General features: G+C 46.1%; 1 protein-coding gene across 1 annotated transcript; it reads left to right on the forward strand.

Moving 5' to 3' along the window:
* Positions 1-772: 772 nt before the first annotated feature.
* LOC139046795 (neuronal acetylcholine receptor subunit beta-4-like) lies at positions 773-13,414 on the forward strand. Its single transcript, XM_070520702.1, has 8 exons — positions 773-895; positions 1,595-1,743; positions 2,367-2,411; positions 3,624-3,733; positions 4,861-4,957; positions 5,988-6,148; positions 7,100-7,362; positions 10,013-13,414. Exons 1-8 carry the CDS (start codon positions 829-831, stop codon positions 10,321-10,323), a joined length of 1,203 nt encoding a protein of 400 aa, XP_070376803.1. The 5' UTR covers positions 773-828; the 3' UTR covers positions 10,324-13,414.
* The last annotated feature ends 7,137 nt before the right edge of the window (positions 13,415-20,551 follow it).

Consider the following 20,551-nt stretch of genomic DNA (forward strand, 5'->3'; position numbering starts at 1 on the left):
GATGTCTTAACAAAAGAGTGAGTGAGTGAGTGAGTGAGTGAGTGAGTGAGTGAGTGAGTGAGTGAGTGAGTGAGTGAGTGAGTGAGTGAGTGAGTGAGTGAGTGAGTGAGTGAGTGAGTGAGTGAGTGAGTGAGTGAGTGAGTGAGTGAGTGAGTGAGTGAGTGAGTGAGTGAGTGAGTGAGTGAGTGAGTGAATCTGCTCCCTTCGCCGCATTCTTGCCGTGACGGAGAACGTCCCTCTGGAGACTTTGGGATGGGGTGGCCCTTACAACACCGATCACCTGTACCTGGTGTCTACCGTATGGGAAGAACATACCTAATGTCCGAAGCTCCTACCTCTGCAGCGCATGCCCGCATCTACGGGCTTTGGATACGCACAAGGACAAAGAGAGTCCGTGGAAATGCGCCCAAAGGTGTGAGATTAAGAGCTGCACAGCCTGACATGTGCGATGGCCCATCGACAATTCCTTTCCCAATTCGCCTTTGCAGTATTTTTTATGAAGCGGTTGTCTACATTCACATATAATTTATATCCCCACACTGTGCCGCTTGGCAATCAAGGCAAAAAAAAAAGAAAGGTGATGAGTGAGTGAGTTAGTGAGAGAACGGGCAGGCCAGGGGACGAGCGAGCGTGCCACTGTGCTAGTGGAGCAGGACGCGAGGATGCATTGTCCTGATCTACGAGGACAGAGTGCATGCTAAACACGAGATGAGACGCAGCTACGCCCCCCTTGGTGCATCGAAAGAGAAACGCGAGACTGGAGAGTGGAACGGCGGGCACACCCCCACCAAGTTGGCATCGCCGGCTCGGTGTCGGACGAAGCGCGAAATGCGGACGCTGCGGCTGCGAAAATGCTCTCTCATTCTGTGTATCTTCGCCTTGTGTCTCGCCCAAGGTAAGTCCGCTTTCTCCTTTGCGGTTAGTCAACCTTGACACACACGCCCACACAATCGACGCTTTTTGTCTGTCCACTAACCACAGCAAATGAAACGAAAGAAAGTATATGCTAGTCTCGAACTACCCAGGCTGGCAGAGCATTAGAATGCAGCAGTCACCCGTAAAACGACGAGAAACGGATCACACAATTTTGTCTGTGGCAGTAAATTTAAGCCCCCTTACGACTGGGCTCATTAACTAGCCAGAACGGCGTGACGATGTGAAAGGGAAAGTCCGCCCGATCCTAAGCACGAACTGATCTTGCGAGTGAGATATATTTGTTCTGTTGTGTAATTAACTACTCGTTCTTATCACCTGCAATACATCTTTTAAAAAGTTTTTAACAAGTATCGCCTACCTCCGCGGGTTGGAGGTCAAACTTTAGGCTGCGTTTTATACTCTTGCAAAGTACGATTGTGTACAGCAGTCTTTATCTAATGTGGAGAAGCGACGCTCTCGCTGTCGGCGTGTTTGTGTTATACGTAAACTTTTACATATAACCCCATAACTGCACGTGGGGCGTAAACTACCGCATGTATTCGAGTAATGCTCGCACTACTAACAAAGCGGCATCGTGTTGGGCGCGGTTCTTTTGTTCTTCAGCGACCGCTTTGTGGTGACAATTTTTTCCAACTAGTTTCCCTACTACTTCTTTCAGCACTCGATGATCGGGCAGAGCAGATCAAACGCATCAAAGCTAGCATCCTGAACGCCGTCAAGTACCGGAGGACTGCGAGGCCGCAGACGAGCGCGAACGAAACGACCGTTGTTTCCTTCGAACTGAAGGCCCTCAGCGTCCCCGCTCTGGTAGGACGTCTTCTGTGAAAGTCAACATTGAATGCCAAGTGAAGTGAAGTTCATTAGAACCGCATGACTACAGATAACATTCAGGAGGAGGGCAAAAAGCAAAGTGCCCTCCCTCCACAACGGGCATGGGACAGAACGAGCATAATCTGATAAGGATTTTTACCGGGGGACATTCCGCGACATTGTTGACAGCGGCGTCGGTGTACATATAGCGATGATACTAGAAATTTGCATGCATGGTATAGGTATGTGGAAGTATATAGACAAAGGATATCGGGATATCATTGGGAGAGGCCTTCGAGAACTGCATACCAAATGGCGCTTTGTTGACTGTGATGGAACATGTGAACGATGTTGACGATAATTTTTGTATCCGACACTGGTGCTCAACGCATGCTCAGAAACATTTCTCCAGGGTGTTAGGCACCAGTAGAACTGACCTGTTGATGTCACAAGACGAATGAGCAATGATACGTTTGGTACACTTCATTACGTTAAGTTTCAGTTTGAATTTTACCTTATGCTTTCCACACCTAGTCGCGATGGTGGGCTCATAATGATTTTAAAATATTCCATATAGGAAGTCATATTTCCGATCTACACCTTCTAACTGTCTCTTTCAGACACCAAGACGCCGTCATCTATTCCTGAGCGCATTCATTTGCCTGGTAAGGGAAACTCACCTGCCGTGCCACCAGGGTGTCACGCATTTGTTTGTGATCGGTATACGTAGCTTGGCAAATTAGTACGGTCCGTTATTGATAACTGCGCACTTGGACGGGACCATCGTAAGAAGGTCCACACGAACGTAAGCTCGTCTTTGCCAATCTCCTTATGTTCGTCCCATCTTTAGGTGCGCAGTTTCCAGGGATGTTTGTGAGAACTTCTTTCGCTCTTCATGTGGCCCTGAGTTTGTGCCATCTAGCATTATATTTGGTCAGGGTAAGCAGAAATACGTATACATATCAAAGTGCATTACACGAACGTAGGCATACAGACTTTGGCATAGCTCTATCTTCAAAGCACCGCGAGCGTCATGCAGAGGCTGTGGGTTGTGTTCTAATCAGCACGGCAGTGTCTTCTCGTTTGTTATAGGATCAACGTCTGAAAAAACAAGTTTACAAGTCTACCCATATATGCAATACAATATGCAATAACATGCTTGCACTGATAGTGAAACAAACAAACAAACAACACAAAACAACACAAAAGGCAGAAAGAAAGGAGATAACAGAACAAACGAATATTACAATATACCAGAAAAAAAAGACGACGTAATACATGACATGATCGATAAGTTCCCAATAAAGAAGTATTCCATCTTAAAAGTTACCGACAGCCAAACACTCTGAAATCTGTCATTAAAGCGAGAACATGTCAACTTAAAAAAAAAATTTACTTAAGCTGCTGCCTCTTCATCGCCGATCTAAATTGTTCTGCGAGTTGTGCTGCATTTTATTGCGGGATCGGCAATGAAATGACGGTTGATGACGCTCTCCTATCGGTCCTGGAATTTACTGATTACCTTTTACTGATTACTGATTTACTGATTTAATTCACTGATTACCTTACCTTTTTTAACGCTGTCGTGTCGCACTTAGTCGAACGTCGATTCTGCTAAGTGCGGCAGGACAGCAACAGGAAAGCCGTTTAAGTCGGAATCACCCTCCAACCTGAACAAAATAATGAACGTTCCACATCTATCCCCACACTTCGAGCAGCTTATATATTCTGTGAACCTTTATTAATTTTCGTGGCGTCCACATTTGGTAGCTTGCGTGTGTTCCGCTGCCACATCACCAGGACGATGAAATAATGCTCACGACTCAGTTCGTGTTTCCTTCTCTCTCTCTTTCTCGCTCTTTATTTTATTTGCCAAGTCATGGAAAGACACGCGCATCGGTTGGGACCCCGACAAGTACGATGGCGTGGACAGCGTTTTCGTCAACTCCACCGAGATATGGACGCCGTCACTAATCCACATGTCACCGTGAGTGATTTACACAAAACTGAAATGCTGAAAGCATGTCGGTTTACTTCACCAAGCATTCAGAGCAAGCTTTAAAAGACAGATTTAAACCTTGGTCACCGATTTCAATACGGAAACGCTCAGTTTCTGCTTAATTATTTTATTTTTTAGTTAACTTGCAGAACATTGCAGTAAGGAGAAGTGAACGTTTATACGGAAAAGTACGCGAATGTGAGAATATCGCGATGAAAAAATAGTGCAATTCACCAGTAAAGCTATTCATAAAGCCTTCTGTATAGTACAATGAGACCGCGTAATACAATGACACACCAGTCATGCTAAAGCTGAACTGAAAAAAAAACCCGCGCAAATAATAGAACTTGCACGTGGTTACATACAGCTGCGAAAAAATTGTTGCTTCAGATGAGTTTAATGACATCAGGGTAAGTAGGTTGTAAGAACTATTAGTTAGGAGAAAAAAGTTATCGTTAAAGTAAGCGATGACAAAGGATGAACAAACGGGCTAGCGGCCGAATGGAAGAATAAACAGAAAAATTTATTTTCAGTTTCTTTTCCATAAATAAGAAGAGGCTAGAAACAAAATCCAATGCAGCCCACTCGATTAAATTCAAGCCGCCTTTTATTGATGGTAATGCATCTAATAAGTTGTACTTTAAATCATAGCTCTTGGTCAGCGTGATGTGACTGCAACAAAATTAGTTTCATTCCAGAGACAAGAAAAACGGAAAGAAACTTCCCAATTACGTAGCCAATTGTACCACCCTATACTTCGATCCTCACACAAACTAAACGTATGCGTTTTAATGGATTAGCATGTCGTCTCTTACACAGTATAATCTAGTGCTAAAGAGAACCTTGAAGCTTCAGGAGCGCTCTTACATGGCGTGCTTTCCCTCCGCAGGCTTTATTATTTTTTTCATTGCAACAGAAACTTTTTCGCGAAGGTAGTAAATCTCTTCAATGCTGCCTGACACTTGCATTTTGTACTCAGATTTGCACTCCAGTTTCCCGGAGCTTTAAAGACTTGCAGAGCCACCGAGAGATTTCAAGCATGCCAATTTGCTTTCTCGGCTTTGACTGCAGCTTGTCCTGCTCTTAGTTAGGTCAGCGCAATACGCCTATTTCAGGTTGGACTTGCGTGGAACCAGGGATGCCATGGTATCGCTCACCAGTTCGGGAGAAGTTACGTGGTGCCCCCTCTACTCCATCAGTGGGGTATGCGAGGTGAGCGTCTCCGGCCGAGGGCTTTAAAGCCAACAGCTGTAGTCAAAACATGTGCTAAAAGGCGTAACACAATGACTCGCATTCTCCGAACGCAAGTGCGTCGTCATGTGAAGTAGCTGTCTCACGGTAACTGCCGGTTCACACGTGTCGTGCCCTATATGTCCGTGCTGGGGTTGTTCCAAAAGCTAAGGTGCTTAAAGAAGCATTAGACAGCAAACTAGCTTGGACAGTATTAGTCAAGTGTGTTACTGAAATACCAACAAATCCACTCTCTACTCCCAGAAAAAAATTGCTAATCTAGAAAAAGAATCGACAACGAAAGACATTAGGCGACACCGTCGCGATACTCCCGCACCAGCTAGCAGTGACGTCATCGAATTCGACGGCGTCTCATCGCACCTAGTAAATATCTTTATCTGTAAAGACTGATTACATTGTATTCTACGAGAGCCAAAGGCCGAACTTGGCAACTTCCGACAACATTTGCCGCGCCATCGTGACCCAAATGCGAGAACATTCATTGAAATCTTGGACGTCACGCTGACACACCTGCGCTGAGCTCTTGGAGAGAGAAAAAAAATTAAAGGTTTGGAACTCATTTACGCTTCTAGTCATCAACCTCTTGCTTCGAATTAATTAAAATAAATAAAGGTTCGAAGCAATAGGCGATGGGCCGTGCTCGAGGGAATCCTTGCGCCGGCTGCATCGGCGACCACGTCAAATTTATTTATTATTTTACTTTATCATACTTTACCACTCTAAACTGATTAAGTGTTTACCTTTATTGCCTATTTAAAAGAGGAAAAAAAGTTTAGTGAGTGATCAGGAACCTCAGTCCAGAGGCTATCTGTTTCAGTAGCAAAGTCAGCGTAGCGTTTGACAATACTAAGACGCCAAGGAGCTGCGTACAGCTCCACGGTGTCACCACCGTCGAGCTGTACGCAAATACTTGGCGTTATTTTAATTTCTAACCTATTTGCCAGCTTTTTTATCACGCTTCTCTTTCTTTTTCTGTCCACGCTTTGCCCAGACGGACATGAGCGACTTCCCGTTCGACCGGCACAATTGCGGCATTGCTTTCACCAACGCCATTTCGCAGGAGAAGGAAGTCAACCTTACGCTGGTGGGTCAGCCCACGCTTCCCGAACAGGAACATTCAGAATTCAGAGTTATCTCCATAGTGGGTAAGAGGTAAGTGCGGCTAGAACAGACCGTTTAACTACTTTACGCTGGCTTTTCTGTCATTCACCCCTGTGGGAAATAGGGTGGTGAGCACACCGTCAAAATGATTGATTCGTGAGGATTAACGTCCCAAAGCGACACTGAGGCTACCAGAGACCCCTTAGTAGAATATTCCGGATGGACTGACTACCTGGTGTCCTTTGGCACTGTTGCTGCTCTAATATTGTTACACATTAAGGAGAGAATTTGCCCTATGGTTATCATATTGTGGAACCTGAAACTAGTGAGAAACTGGTTCTGGTTTATAACATGGTTGTAAAATGCTCACAAGCCGGCCAAAAATTCTTTAGAAAATAGCAAGAAGCTGCAACAATCTACATTATATGTTATTTTGTATACTTATTTTCTGTAAAGATAGTAAAAATACGTTAGTGAAGGAATGTTCTGATGTTTATCATCCCGTTGAAACCGAAACTGATCGGAAACATGTTGTAAATGGCTATAACCACTTATAATCTGTTTACGAACTCCTTAGGAGTTGTTTGCAAAATGACCATATACTGATTACAGAGACGTTCTACTCTATAATGCTTTGCATACATTTAAATTATTTTAATATAAGAAAACATGGTGAAATACCTAATCAAATCAAACTACGGTATGATTATGAAGCAAACCGTAGTGGGACACTCCGGATCAATTTCAACCAGCTGGCGTTCATTACCCTGCACCCAATGCACACTACACGGGCATTCTTGCATTTCTACCCAATCGAAATGCGGCGCCGGGACTTGATGCCGCACACGCAGGTTTAGCAGCGCCACGCCAAAGCTGCTAAGCGGCGGGTGATGACTCAGCTGATCTGTACGATAGATGAACAAATTACGGATCTCGAAGGTGCCTTGAGGTGCCTTCCACGTATGTATACGTATGCATACCACGCTGATCTACCGTGGGCAGGTCGTTGCTGAGCTTCAACATGGGCGAGTACGAGTATCCGGAGATCTCGATCCACGTCCTGCTCGAGAGGCGCACTTTGCTGCACCTGTTCACCGTCCTGCTGCCCGCCGTCGCCGTGGTGCTGCTCTCGCTGCTGGTCTTCTGGCTTCCGCCCGAGTCCGAGCGCAAGCTGACGCTCATTGGAGCCGCCCTGCTGACGTCACTGCTTCTGCTTTACCGAACGGATGACATCGTCTCGGGCTCTAGCCACGTGCCCAGGATAGGTGAGCACCGAAGGAATCATAGATGGATAGATGCATTGACGTGTAGATGGAAATTTCTTTAGCACAAGAGAACGCACGAGAAAGTGAAGTGTGGACGGACGCAGTTGCTTCTTCCAACTGATTCTTATTGGGACGTAGGCGCTGCAGGTGGTGTCACCGATGGCCGAAGTGTTATATTTTAATTCTTGGGTAAAAGCGACTGTCCTGTCGTTTTTTCTTCTTTCTGTCTCTGTGTATGTAACATTCGTAACCATAAACGAAGACCAATTGCAATTAACGCTCGTTTGTTACCGCTTCTGTTCCACGAGTTCTGCTGGGTTACATAATTGTTCAAATGTCGCAAGGACGAGTGTGCACCAGAATTTTCAGCGCCTCTGTGGAGCTGCCATCTTTTCCCTAGGAAACTGTCGGAAAGAACAAAAAGAACAACCGTGATAAAGCTCAGCCCGTTTTTATCGCATGCTTGCCTTCAGCGTTCGCTCGCCATAGCTTTGTCGTCAGCTGTTCCGCCATAGAACCGGCGGCCCAGCGTAGGGTGCGCCAAAAGGCGGCGACGGGGATCGAGATTGAAATGAAATAAAACACAGAGCGCTATGGGGAACCAGCGCTGGCCAGGAGGCGCTACGACATTTTTCATGCGTTACTAAAATATGCTGAAACCGTCCGATAGGGAGGCTACGAAGATGGCACGACATATTTAGCGATAAGAAACGTGCGCCTGTATCAATGTTTGTCTAGCCCGATGCGGCCAGCCAAGTTCTGTCCATGGCCATGCGCGCTGCGTAGAGCGCATGCGCTGCTACGTCCTAGCACATCGGTTCCCTGCCGTTTGAGGAGCCGTGAAAAGTGTGACTCAAGACAATCGGTGAATTTGCTGACACGAAATCACTGCGTGTGCTACTGGAAACTGTGTCTACCGCTCGCTAGGCTGTGTGTTACGGCGCTGCTGTCGGCACGCGAAGCTTCAGCGCTGGTTGCCCATGGGGATACAATAGGTACGAGGTGTTCCGGGGTATGTGGAAAGGGAAAAGGTGTAATGGTTCCAGGACTTGCAGTTATAGATGTGATTGTCTGCTTGAAATCAGGGATACAATCGGGACTCGATGGCAACCAAAGGTCAGTGGGACGCCTCGCATTGGGCACTCACGACAAGACTACGAATGAAACTGTACAGGGTGATATGGGCTGGACAAGTGTTGAAGTAAGGGAAGCTCACAGTAAAATTGATTATGAAGACTGAGCAATATGGAAGAAAGGAAGTGGGCTGGGAGAGTGTTTAGGTATTTGGACAGGAAAAAACATTGATTCACAGTGGAGGAAAAGAACTAGGAAGCTTACCAGCAAGTACGCGGCCTGTATGGTATGGCAGCAAAGAAGGTCAAGCGGAAAATCAGAGAGCCTGAGATAATCTCATGGGGCGGGAATGGAAAGAAACTTGCTATGAGTAACTACTTCAGAGGAAAAGAAAAAAAAACGAAATCAGGAAAGGAACATTTTATGATAACTCAAAGGGTGATGATGATGATTTGGGATTTTTATGGCGAACTCAAAGGGAAGCTCATTACTTTTCGAAGCGAGGTTAGGATGCCATAGAACACGCACTTATAAAGTGATATAACAAGCAAGAAGAAGCATGTGTTTGCTGCGGCAAAGCTAGGCAAATGATGGAGCATGTTTCATTAGAATGTGAAGATATATGCCCAGCGGTATATTTTAGACACCTGTGGCCTCCTTGATGCTCTTGGGTTCAGTGAGAGCAGAGGGAAAGAAGATATGTCAGCAATAGAGATTAGTAAAAATCGATTGGAAGATTGGTAGAAGAAAAGTAGGCGAATGACAAACGGAGGCGTGCAAAAACAAAATTCACAATATGGGTTCAGAAAATATGTTCATCAGAATCCATTCTGTTTATTTTTTTTTCATTTCTTCTTTATTTTTGGACATAGGTAGGACATTAGGCAATATATTAACAAGAGCTTGGTCGTGCAGCCCACCGTCCCGTTCCAAAGGGGATGCTCATAGCATCCGTCCGTCCGTCCATCCGTCCATCCGTCCATCCGTCCGTCCGTCTGGTCTATACATTTGTGCCTCCTGTGCCTGCTAACCTATAGCGATGCAGTGCAATGACCGCGTAGCTTTCGCTGAACCATGATGCCGACTGCAGCACCAAGTAGTCAGCCACGAGAACGCATTGTACGTATGTCCATCACTTATGCCATCCAGTGACCTTGCTGAAAGTCATTTTCACATTTTTGAACCGATAACAAAATTTTTGTGCTTGAGGTTTAGATGTCATCGTTGTATTTTATGCCGTCTAACAGTTGGATCAACAGAAGTGAATCTAGCTCACAACTTTATCATCTGTGTTAAAAGCAAGAAACCAAACATAAAACCTTTACTGAACTTGCCGAACGGAGAAGGCGCGCAATCGAAAACACCGGGGGACGGTCAGCCCGGGTGGTGATTATAATGCTCCTGTACACACACTCATTTCAGATAGACTGAACGTCAAGAGACCGGGAGAAAGTGGTGTAGACTGGATACCAAACAGGGGCATGCGGTGATTTAGCCGAGATTAAGAGCAAAAAAGTTGAGTTGGGCAGATCATATAATGCGCAGGGCAGATAACCAGTGGACTCTTGCTTCGCAGTCAAAGTTCTTGGAGGTGGAGTGTTGATGAACGCACTCATCGCGGTCAGCACCGTGCTCAGCACAAACATGGCTCGGAGTCCGCCGTCCTGCGCTCTGCCAGTGTTCCTCGTCAAGCTCTCCGAGTTCGTGGTGCACCGGCTGCCCTGTCCCTGTCCTGCAGGTCGATCTGGCGCTGGCGATGACGATGGCGGTGTGCAGAACAAGTGTTACAACAACGCCGTGGCCCGCGAGTGGTACACGGCGGCTCGCGCTCTGGACCGTGCCCTCGGCCTCGTCTTCACGGCCGCCTACGTCGTCCTCTGCCTGTGACGCTTCCCTGCACTGTCAATATAACTTGTAACGCTAACAAGCGGATACCGACTAGAGTGTGTTCGGTTGTTCGCCGGCTCGCTTGCATTCTCGGCCGTAACAGCCTCTTAATTTTGATTCCCGTACGTACACATTTGAGAGTTGTAAAAAAGAACGCCAAAATCGCCAGAATGGTTTTTAAGACACCGCCGTTTATGTGTCTAAATGCACATGCTCTGCATAGACATCTTCAATGAGACTAAATGTTAGAGGGGAAAGCTGTTCATTATAGTTTAACGCGACAGCGTTAATGAGCTCTTGTCGCTGAACATCCGGTCTCTACGCCAGACGTCATTCCGGCGAAAATATATTCGGAGCACCCATACCCACACGCTCCATGTGACGCAATAAATTTGCTGAATTAATTGAATTTCTCAAGCTAAAATGCGTGGAAAAGTCCTAAACTACGACTTACACGCAAACTACAGACAGGATCGCTCTCAGATTGCAATTTGACTAGACGAGATAACATAATTATGTTACGCGGAAACTCAAAGAAACCCCTTTTCCAGCGTTTCTGCCATTCACCAACCAGCCGCGGCGTCCGTTCGCTGCGCGCGCCTGCGCGCGCGTCTCGGGGGCCACGGAGCGGCGCGCTCGGTTCCTTGCAATACCTCAAGATGGCGCTAGCCTCCGTCACATCGCGGCCCACGCAAGAGACCGCGTTTCGACCAGAGAGCCCGCTTACGTGCATAACTTTCGCGGCCAGCGTTTCCCGGTACGCATCACGGCTACATACGCCCCAGTTGTCGGGAAGCGTGAGAAGCACTTGGGGATCTTTGAGTGCTATCATGTTCTACTATTACAGGCGAAGCTTAAGCGTCCTCCAAACTTTAAGCGCATATAAAGAGAAATGTTTTTTTTGGGGGGGGACTGTACTAGTAAATAGCCTTACAACAATACCAAAAGGGTCCCTATTGCCGTGAGAAGAATCTTGGCTAGCCAGAAAAGGCGAAATGCGAAAGACGGCTGGCTGGCATTTGCGTCTCGGGTTTTGACGGCGGCTATGCGAATCTAGGTGCTCAATCCCAAAAAATTGTTAGAATACTTTCGAAAAATAATACTTTGAACTTTGTGACGTCGAAATGACGTAACATAAACTGGAGTTCCGGCGCGAAATAGAAAAAAAAGCTAACATTTCACCTCCGGTTTCTCCTTTAATATTAAAGCAGCGTTTCTTTTCGAGCATCACAGGTATAGCTGAAAAAAATTCCGCATATATTCTGGAAGTTGAAAACTCGATATTTTCGTTCATTTTTCTTGCAAGAACTTTTCTAGCGTGCTGGTAACAATCAATTTTTCCTGCCCAGCTGAGCTAGCAGGCACCCATTAACACTGTATTTGTTTTCCAAAGGCACCTGGTATGATCCCTTCGTTGATATGGTATGTATGGGAAGACGCTGAAGTAGTGTGGCGGCCAAAATAGCCAATTTTTTATTATTTTAATACTTCGAGCGCTTTTGGCACCGGCAAAAGGGAGTAAAATTGCTAAGGTTCAAATTATTATTATTATTATTTTGCAGAATGCAGCAAAATCCAGAAGGTGCAGACTAAATGTAGAATGGTAGCTTAGTTGATGTAGCATAGCCTAAACCATTTGGAATTTTGAAGGTTTAGCTGATCGCTTGAAAAAAAAACCCCTAAAGTTCAATTTTCTTGCAAAGGGCTTCGTGTTCAAGGTAAAGAAAATAGCCTTGGTGGTCGGTCTAAAGGTATCTGTGATACATCATTAGATAGATATGCATGCATCCTATGCAGACGGAAAGTTACAAAAAAGGTATTGTTTTTTAAACGCCAACGTTGCACCTTAGCAGGCTCTCTCGTACATCGAGCAGCTGCTCCTACAAATAATAGCTTATGTCAAGGCAGAAAGAACGCTACCGCGCTTTGACCTCAACCTATTCGCACACCGAGTCGTGTTATACTTCTAGAACAGATCGTGCCTTCCATTCTGCCCATTCTCTTCGTAAGGTTGTTTTTCTCGGCACGCGCATATTAATGAGCCCGAAGGATCGTTCGAGCTGTTCAGGTAAAAAAAAAAACAGCTATTGTGGAAAATTTGCAGTCCACCGCGTCGACAACAGAGCCCGGATCCTAGAAATCTGAAAAAAAAAACAAAAAAACACTACAGTGGCACGTGCTTCTGAACGCTGTGTCCAGCGTCGACCAGCCGGCCGACAACGCGTTTTCGCGACGTCAGCCTGGCCCTAGCGGAGAACATTGCCGATGTGGTCTTGTTGCCAATTTGGCCAATAAGCATATTGCAGCGGACGGCGCTGCTTCAATAATAACCGCCGACTATCCCAAATTACTGACTTTGCAGAGTGTTCAGTTACCCTCCTTTTTGTCATGATTTCACAGAAAAACGAACGAATAAACGAATGGTCCACCGAAATTGGTAGCTCCGCATGCAGGCGACCTGCTCTTCAGTGCAACGGCAGCTGAACGCAGGTTTTCGTCTTAACGTGCCTTGCATCGCTATTCACGTTCGTGCTATGTAGATTTCAAAGCTTTCGTCGCTTTTCACTAAAATACTTTTCAAAGACAGCCTTATTTTCAGTTCTCTTGCATGAAGAATGGGTTGTAGTAGCAAGTTATTGGGCCTTGGTCCTTCGTTTGAAATTTCAGCTCTTTGCCTCCCCCCTCCCCCTCCCCCGTATCCCCAGTTCCCCATGTTGACTAACATGAATGACGTTTGACGTAAGAAAAGCATATATGAGGTTTTTACCTGCCAAAACCATGATATGATTAGGAGGCATGCCATAGTGGGGGACTCCGGAATAATCTTGACCACCTGAGATTTACTGTACCAGTAAATACCAGAATGTCCTGATCACCGTGAGAAAAACTTGGTCTTGCCAGAAAGAGGAAAAGCGAAAGAGGGTCAAGTGGTGACGCCACGTGGAATTTCCCACACCGGCTCTCCTTGCCGTCACTTATTAATCTATTTTTTTATCGGCAAAGATAAACTGAATTGCAACCAAAGACTATGTTTAGAAGGATTCTAGGATAGTCATTGATCCACTGCGGCCCAAACACACAAATACACACACTCCCCTCCCCCCCCCCCCCCCCCTCCACGAGCGCGTAAGAAAATGCTTTGAGATCCATGACGTCACTATGACGTTACAGAAACTGCGCTTTCGTTGCGCAATAAAAGAATATCACAACTCACCTTCGGTTTCTCTTTTAATATGAGACCTAATACGTTTAAAAAAAGTGAACAAAAGTGAAATTTGGAAAGAACGCTCCGTTAGCTTAAACTGACAAATATTGCGCGTTATTGGGACTGAATCCATTTCGTGCCCGTAGGTGCCACGATCACACACTATATACGGCTTTCCAAATTGAATTTGGGATTTCAAGGTTCAGAAGCTATGTTCTCCTTATCAGAGCCGTCATATTAGGGGGAAGTGTGCGTGTGGCAGGTGGAGCGGAGAGGGGATAGATGCTAAGAAAAAAGTTGCAGTTTAGCCCGAAAGGCGAAGCATCGATTGCGATAGCAAATCCGTAGACAGCTATACGAAGTAAGGATAGGAATTATGAATTTCGACCACCTGAGGTTCGTGAGCATATATCTAAGTGAATGGACGTTTTTACACCTCGCTTCCATCGAAATGCGACTGCCGCGGCAGGTAGCGAACCTTTGACCTGGAACTCAACGGAGCAACGCCATAGCTGGCGGGCTGAATCGCAGCATGCGTATAGGTGTACGCAAGTTTGAAAAATATTTTTTAAGTGCAAACAGGAGACATGGAACAAAAGGAATGTCAACACAGGACGATGCTGTGTTGATATTCCTTTTGTGACGTGTCTCTTACTGGCACCTTAAAAATATTTGTCAAATATGCACCTACTAGGCCCACAGAAAGTTCGTCTAAGTGTATGTAACTCTATTCAAGACAGCTGCAAGTTCTCGGGTTCTCGGCTATGTCGGCAACATGCTCCCAAAAATAAAGTCTAAGCAGTCTAAAAGCAAGAAGAACGCTATCGCGCTTTGACCTCTATATATTCGTGCACAAAGTCATGTTGGACGCCTAGAATAGAATGCGTTTTCTATCGTGTCTGTTCCTTTCATATTGTTCTTTTTATCATATGAGATTTTGAGCCGGCCGGATCGCTGGCGCTGTCCAGGTAAAGAACTATGGCCATTGTTAAAAACAGAGGCCGTCGCGCCAACTGCAACTGTAGTGTTTATAGAGCTCCTATCACATGCATTAAGCTGGAAAAAACACAATAGAGACAATGAGCAAACCGAGAACAAGGTGAAAGCAGGAGCCAAGGTTTTCTAGAAGCGGACTTGTCTTTTTCAAGGCGGCATATGCTCTCCTCGGCACAGTATTACAGGTACGGTTCTCCTATAAAAGAGAGAGGGTAAAGTGTGCGCGAGGCTACAAACGAGGGCGTGTTAGCGGCGAGGGTTTTGAATAAGAAAGAAAGAGGCGCCAATGAACGTCGGTGGAGGAATGTGAGATAGCGCCATGTGTCAGCCGGTTGCTGGTTGACGTGTCAATGTAGAGTCAAGCTTTTCTGAACGATGTGTCCATCGTCGGCAAGGCGGCCGACGACGTGTTTTCGAGGCGACCCCATGGCACTGGCGGCGCACATTCCCGCTGCCGTCTTGCTGCCAATTGCGCCACTAAGCCTATCGCAGCGGACGGCGGCGCTTCAATAATAACCTCCGACTGTCACAAAATACAAATGCTTAACCTACTCTTTGTCATGATGTTACAGAAAAAAAAGACTTACCTACTAAAGTTTGAAACAAAAATCAATCAATCAATCAATCAATCAATCAATCAATCAATCAATCAATCAATCAATCAATCAATCAATCAATCAACTAGTCAGTCAGTCAGTCAGTCAGTCAGTCAGTCAGTCAGTCAGTCAGTCAGTCAGTCAGTCAGTCAGTCAGTCAGTCAACTGAAGTTTGTAGCTCCTCGTGCGAAGCCGGGGTGCACGTGAGCTGTTCGTCAGTGCAACGACAGCTGGACACAGGTTTTCAGTTGAACGCGCCTTGTATCGCTATTCTCGTTCAGGCTATAGAGATTTCTGAGGTATCGTCGCTTTTCACTAAAATGCTTTTCAGGGAGCCCCTTATTGAGCCGCCGTTACCTTGCATGAACAACAGCAGTTTCGCCTGGTATGCGAATCATCGATAGAGATAGCAAATTAGGAGACGGCTATACAAAGTAAGGATAGTATAGTTTCATCGGCTATATAACATTCTAACATTCGCTTACTAACTAAATCACCAAGCATTGTATCACGCGCGTACAGGCAAACATGAACACATCTCACTCGATGACTGCGCCCACCAGTTGTCAAAACTCTGGAGTGAGAAAATGCGGCAGCAGCAGCGGCCTAATTGACCTTCTTGCTGCCGCTCGCTTCAACGCGAACTGAGCGGCGAGAACACAGCGCACACGAAGCTATCAGCACTCGGCGCATTCTGTCCCCATCGGAGTAGTAAACGTATGGCGAGGACCGTGCGGGCTCGCCATGCGCAGCCGCCACCGGAGTATAACGTCCGCTCGTGCCCGCGCGACGGAAGACGGCGTGCTTTCTCCCCGCTTTCCTCCTTTGCGCACGCGAGATTGAGCTACCATGATCGGCTCGCCATCGCAAGCTTTCACTCGTACATACAGCATACGGTGCGCGGCTACGTTGTTATCGCCCTTGGACTTTATATTGAACATAACGGCGGCGACAACGGCAGAAATGCGTTGGTAGTGTCCATATAATTGCTATCGCACTTAATAAAACTGGTGACGTCACCGTCGCCGCGTCAGTTCCGTAACAAAAAAGAAATATAAAGATGCATTAACACATTTAATCGTTACAGTAATGTAACAGTAGATGACTTGTAGCGTTAGAAAAACATAATGCACCATTCTACTCCGTGAAGATGGATGGCCAGCGAAGCTGTGCAGCACACGTACGACGAAGAGGTGACACAGAATTCTGAACAAAGGTACGAACGCATTTATTTTTATACATCCGTGTTCATTCCTGTTGTACATTCGTTATATACATTCGTGTTTTCATTTCGCGATATATTGAGGCAAAGAACGTGTGGTTGCCTGTGTAGACGCGGCGTGACGTGTTGGCGGTTTTACGGTGGCAACGGCCGTCAGCGGCCTGGGTAATCCCGTGACAGCTACCGCTCTGCGCGGGCGGAGCATAGAAGTTTGCCGAGGAAATTTCGATCGCGTTAGCATGCGCTCGAACGGACGCGAAATTTGTGATCAGTGACAGCAAAACTGCCATACAAAATTTTAGCAAGGGAAGGATCTGGCTCTTAGCGGCCAGAATCCTAGGCGAGAGAAAGTTAAAGAAGCAAAATTTAAATAATTTGCACTCCGGCGCACGAAGCCGTCCCCTGCAACGAGGCGGCCCACGAGCTGGCTCGAGATCTCTACCGCCCAGCCGCTACGGGGCCCATCGATGACCGAGGGAGCGGGGAGCGCATGCTAAAATATGGGGAGATCACGCAGCATTATAGATTCGATCGCAGACTCGTATCCCCGCCAGACCTGAAATTAAACAGACAAGCAGTCGCGTGGAGGCGACTGCAAACTTGTACGAATCCGCACCAGGTTATGGCGAACCACATGCTCCCCAAGGCCAGGAGCGATGGGTGTAATCTTTGTGGGGCGAGAGGGACCCTTGACCACATGACCACATGATGTGAGTATACTCTCTCCCGGGGGGGGGGACGCACAATATAGGTGATAGAGTCACCTTGGAGGAGACCCTGCTGCGCAGCTCGGACTCTGAGCTCCAGCTCCGGCTCGTCCAACTGGCTGAAGAGGCCGCTGCGACCCAAGACTTCCCAGCCTGCATCTGAGGCGGTGGCGCCCGCCCCCTGACCTGCGTGTCGGGGGGTGGGTAGATCACGTTATACGTTGGAAAATAAAGTTTATTCTGTCTATATATCTGAGACCGAAATCACCGCACCTACAGGCAGTGGGCCAGTGCCGTCAGCGCTTTCGCAGAGAAGGGGCAGGATGGACACGCTGACATGATGAGCATAAACAGAGCTATAGCTGTGGAAGAAGACGACGACTACGAAGGCGTCAGCAGAGGCACGAGCCATCGTTGATGACAGTTTTTGCTCGCGCATATTTGCTGACACACACGAAATAGGTACAGAACCATAGCCATAAGCAGGTTCGCTGTAAAAAAAAAAATCGTGACGTTTACGTCGGGGCGTAAAGGTCGTCGCAAAAAAAGGACAAATTAAAAAAAGAAAAAGATAGGGAAGCTGTGGTGTGGAAAAATAAACAGTTGTCAGGGCGCTTTGGCTCAGTTGATACGCTATATCTGCAAAATAAATGTATAATTAGTCAAGTTAACACCAATATTCGATATATAAGTGTTCTATATTCAATATTCTATAACATTAGATTATTGGTATAGCGTTAGAAAAAGAATAGCTTCTGACAGGGATTTGAAGCGGGATTCAACACAGCACTCCAACTAAATCTGTCCGTACCGTGACGCCTTATATCTGCAAAATAAAAGCATAATTGGCCAAGTTAACACACTTAACCATTATAATAGTGTAATGGTAGATGATTGGTAGGGATGAGTAGACATGCATAAGCTTGTAGTGACCGTCCGCCACTGCGTTGTCCCCACTTCACAAAAAGCCGGTTTCCCTTGAATTGGGTGTCATTATACCCTGTTCTGTCTTGGAATCGATGCAGTTTCCCGCTTAGGACGCCACCACAGCCACTCAGCGAACTTGTTTTTACTTTCAAATAAAAGCCACTTGACTCTCCGCTCACAGGCGGTCAAAACGTGCATTCCTTGTCTCCGCTAAACCGAGCTCCCCACAAGCTAGCTAAGTGCGTATGCAAAAGCGATGTAGCAGCCAAGAAAAATAATGCTGACACATTAGAAGACAATTCTCAGAATTCAATTATCATTTTACACCATATATATTCTAAAAACTGGGTTGCTTGCAGGTCTTTGCTGCTTCTGGTTTTGCTGCTACTCGTTTGTAGATTCTACAGCGTGAGCTAGCATTGGATTATTCTACATAAAGTACTATTCGTCCACCTGCACGAAACAAATATGTTTGTGTACCTGCATCCAGGTTATAGCTGTATGTATATTTAAGCCCAAAATCAGACATACCAAGAAAAATAAAATAAACTGTCATACCTGGACCGATATCTGTAGAAGCTTGCGCACGTTTATCCAGGCAATGACGGGATTTCGCTCCCTTTCAGAAAGCATGCATGATATTTTTTGGTGTGTTTTCCTGCATTGCTGTTAAGAGCGATTTTCATGGGAACCCGAATTCTTACCAACATGCTTAGATTTCCGTTCTCTCATATCACATTCCGTGGAAATTGAAAGGTCTTCTATTGTTGAGCTTACATTACCCATTACTTGCATTACCCTCGTGTGGTTAGTCACACTGTTTTGTTCTACGAAACTCTCGTTCTGAAGTTTGTATTGCGGTGCTGATTCCAATATTATTATGTTATGCGCAGACGAAATAGAGCGAGAGTTATTGTGTAGAAGAAGAGGCAGCTTTTTCTGCAGCCTTTCAGGAAGCATAGCCATGCTTCCAGAACGGCTGCAGAAAAAGCCGCCTCTTTCTCTACACAATAACTCTGGCTCTATTTCGTGTGCGCATAACACATGGTTATCGAAATCTTGTGCAGGTAGACATTTGAGTCGCAAGGAAAACTGACAGCCAATGGTGTTTTTCTTCGCACCCTTGAAAGAAAGGAGATACATAGGACGCTGTCTGTGCTTCCGAGAGCCCCATTATACAGAGAGATCAAGACTTGGCCAGGTTGTGGTCTGGACTAGAGAACACGTACAGAATCCAGCGTTAAGATGGCCGCAGTGAATTCTCTATTCGTCTTAATATTTGTAGTCGTAGTCACGATGATGTACGAGTAAGTACTGCAGTCATTGCTTCATATATGATAAGGTGCACTAAGTGGCACAAACCTCGCTGTGCTCTCCATACTAGTATCCTGTGACAATGTAGTAGAATAGACTATAAGTGTTCTAGTACACTGTGCTTTGTGGTGCTTCCTTTCTTGTCGCGCTTTCAGATAGAGGCATTCCTCAGGACGAAAGGAGCCGTTTATACAGCGAAGCCGTTAATGGTAGTTTCGCAGCCCTTTCTTGTGAGGAGGTGAAAGCCGGCGGGCTCAGCGTCAGCCAAATACGCTATCTGCATCGGAGAAACGAATTGTTGCTTTGAAATATAAGCATAAATAATGATAAAATTAAGGTTGCCTTACACACATCCAGTGTATAAGAAAATAACTTGTTTCCGCGGTTTTGTTAGCCAGTGAGCCATATTTTTTTTTCTTCTCGCGTCGCGTTTTACCGGCTCTGTGTTGGTGGCCAGCGAGGAACTAGTACGGCTGCGGTACGTGGTTAACGTTCACGCTGCGGTATCTTATGTCGATCAAAGAGCAGCCAGCAATGTCACCAGCGTGGGAGCCCCGAATAAGCCGTGAGACCAGGGTAGAGACCAGGAATTGGTGATGAGTCATCACTAAGAGCAGCCAGCAAACCGACTCTCATATATAGGTCGGGAGAATAGGCGGATACTCACATTCGCTCACAAATATTTTCACGAGTTATTTACTCATACTCGCTGGCGCAAACACGTTTCTACTCATGCCCGTTCATTCACTCGCGTTCTACAGGGTGTACTGTTCATGGATATCCGGTTAGTGATCACTATTTCGATAGATATGCCAGCATATGAAAACACCACCATTTTTGAGATAGACATATCATGGGGGTAGCCATGTTCCAACATCCAATGAAGTGAGCGTCAGGAAAAACAATGCAGAAACTCCACTGGAGTTGTCTAACGACGTATAAGCATACTCGCAAATTTCAGTTAGCCCGCTCCCAGATTTAAGTTGCTCATTCCCAAATTTCAGGTTTCCCCACCGCCATATTTAACTAGGCCCAAACCCAAGTTTAATGTGGTCCATCCCAAAATTTAGGCTCGCCCAACCCGAATTTCAAGTTGATCCATGTCCAAAGTTCAAGTTGGTCATGTACCTTTTAATTTTAGTTAGCCTACGTACCGATTTCTAGTTGGCCCACCCCCAAATTTAAATTGGTCCACCTACAGATTTCCAATTGGCCCACCCGAAAATTTCAAGTTGGCCCACATCCAAATTTCAAGTTAGCC

Source organism: Dermacentor albipictus, chromosome 6 (genome assembly GCF_038994185.2).
Source record: "Dermacentor albipictus isolate Rhodes 1998 colony chromosome 6, USDA_Dalb.pri_finalv2, whole genome shotgun sequence".
Lineage (NCBI taxonomy): Eukaryota > Metazoa > Arthropoda > Arachnida > Ixodida > Ixodidae > Dermacentor > Dermacentor albipictus.

What these genes read in the sequence shown, in the direction of transcription:
- LOC139046795 (XM_070520702.1), top strand. Translation starts at nt 829, where the DNA reads ATGCGGACGCTGCGGCTGCGAAAATGCTCTCTCATTCTGTGTATCTTC. An exon ending in ATCTCCATAGTGGGTAAGAG is followed by an intron (nt 6,149 to 7,099) that starts GTAAGTGCGGCT and finishes TACCGTGGGCAG; the next exon opens with GTCGTTGCTGAGCTTCAACA. An exon ending in TAGCCACGTGCCCAGGATAG is followed by an intron (nt 7,363 to 10,012) that starts GTGAGCACCGAA and finishes CTTGCTTCGCAG; the next exon opens with TCAAAGTTCTTGGAGGTGGA.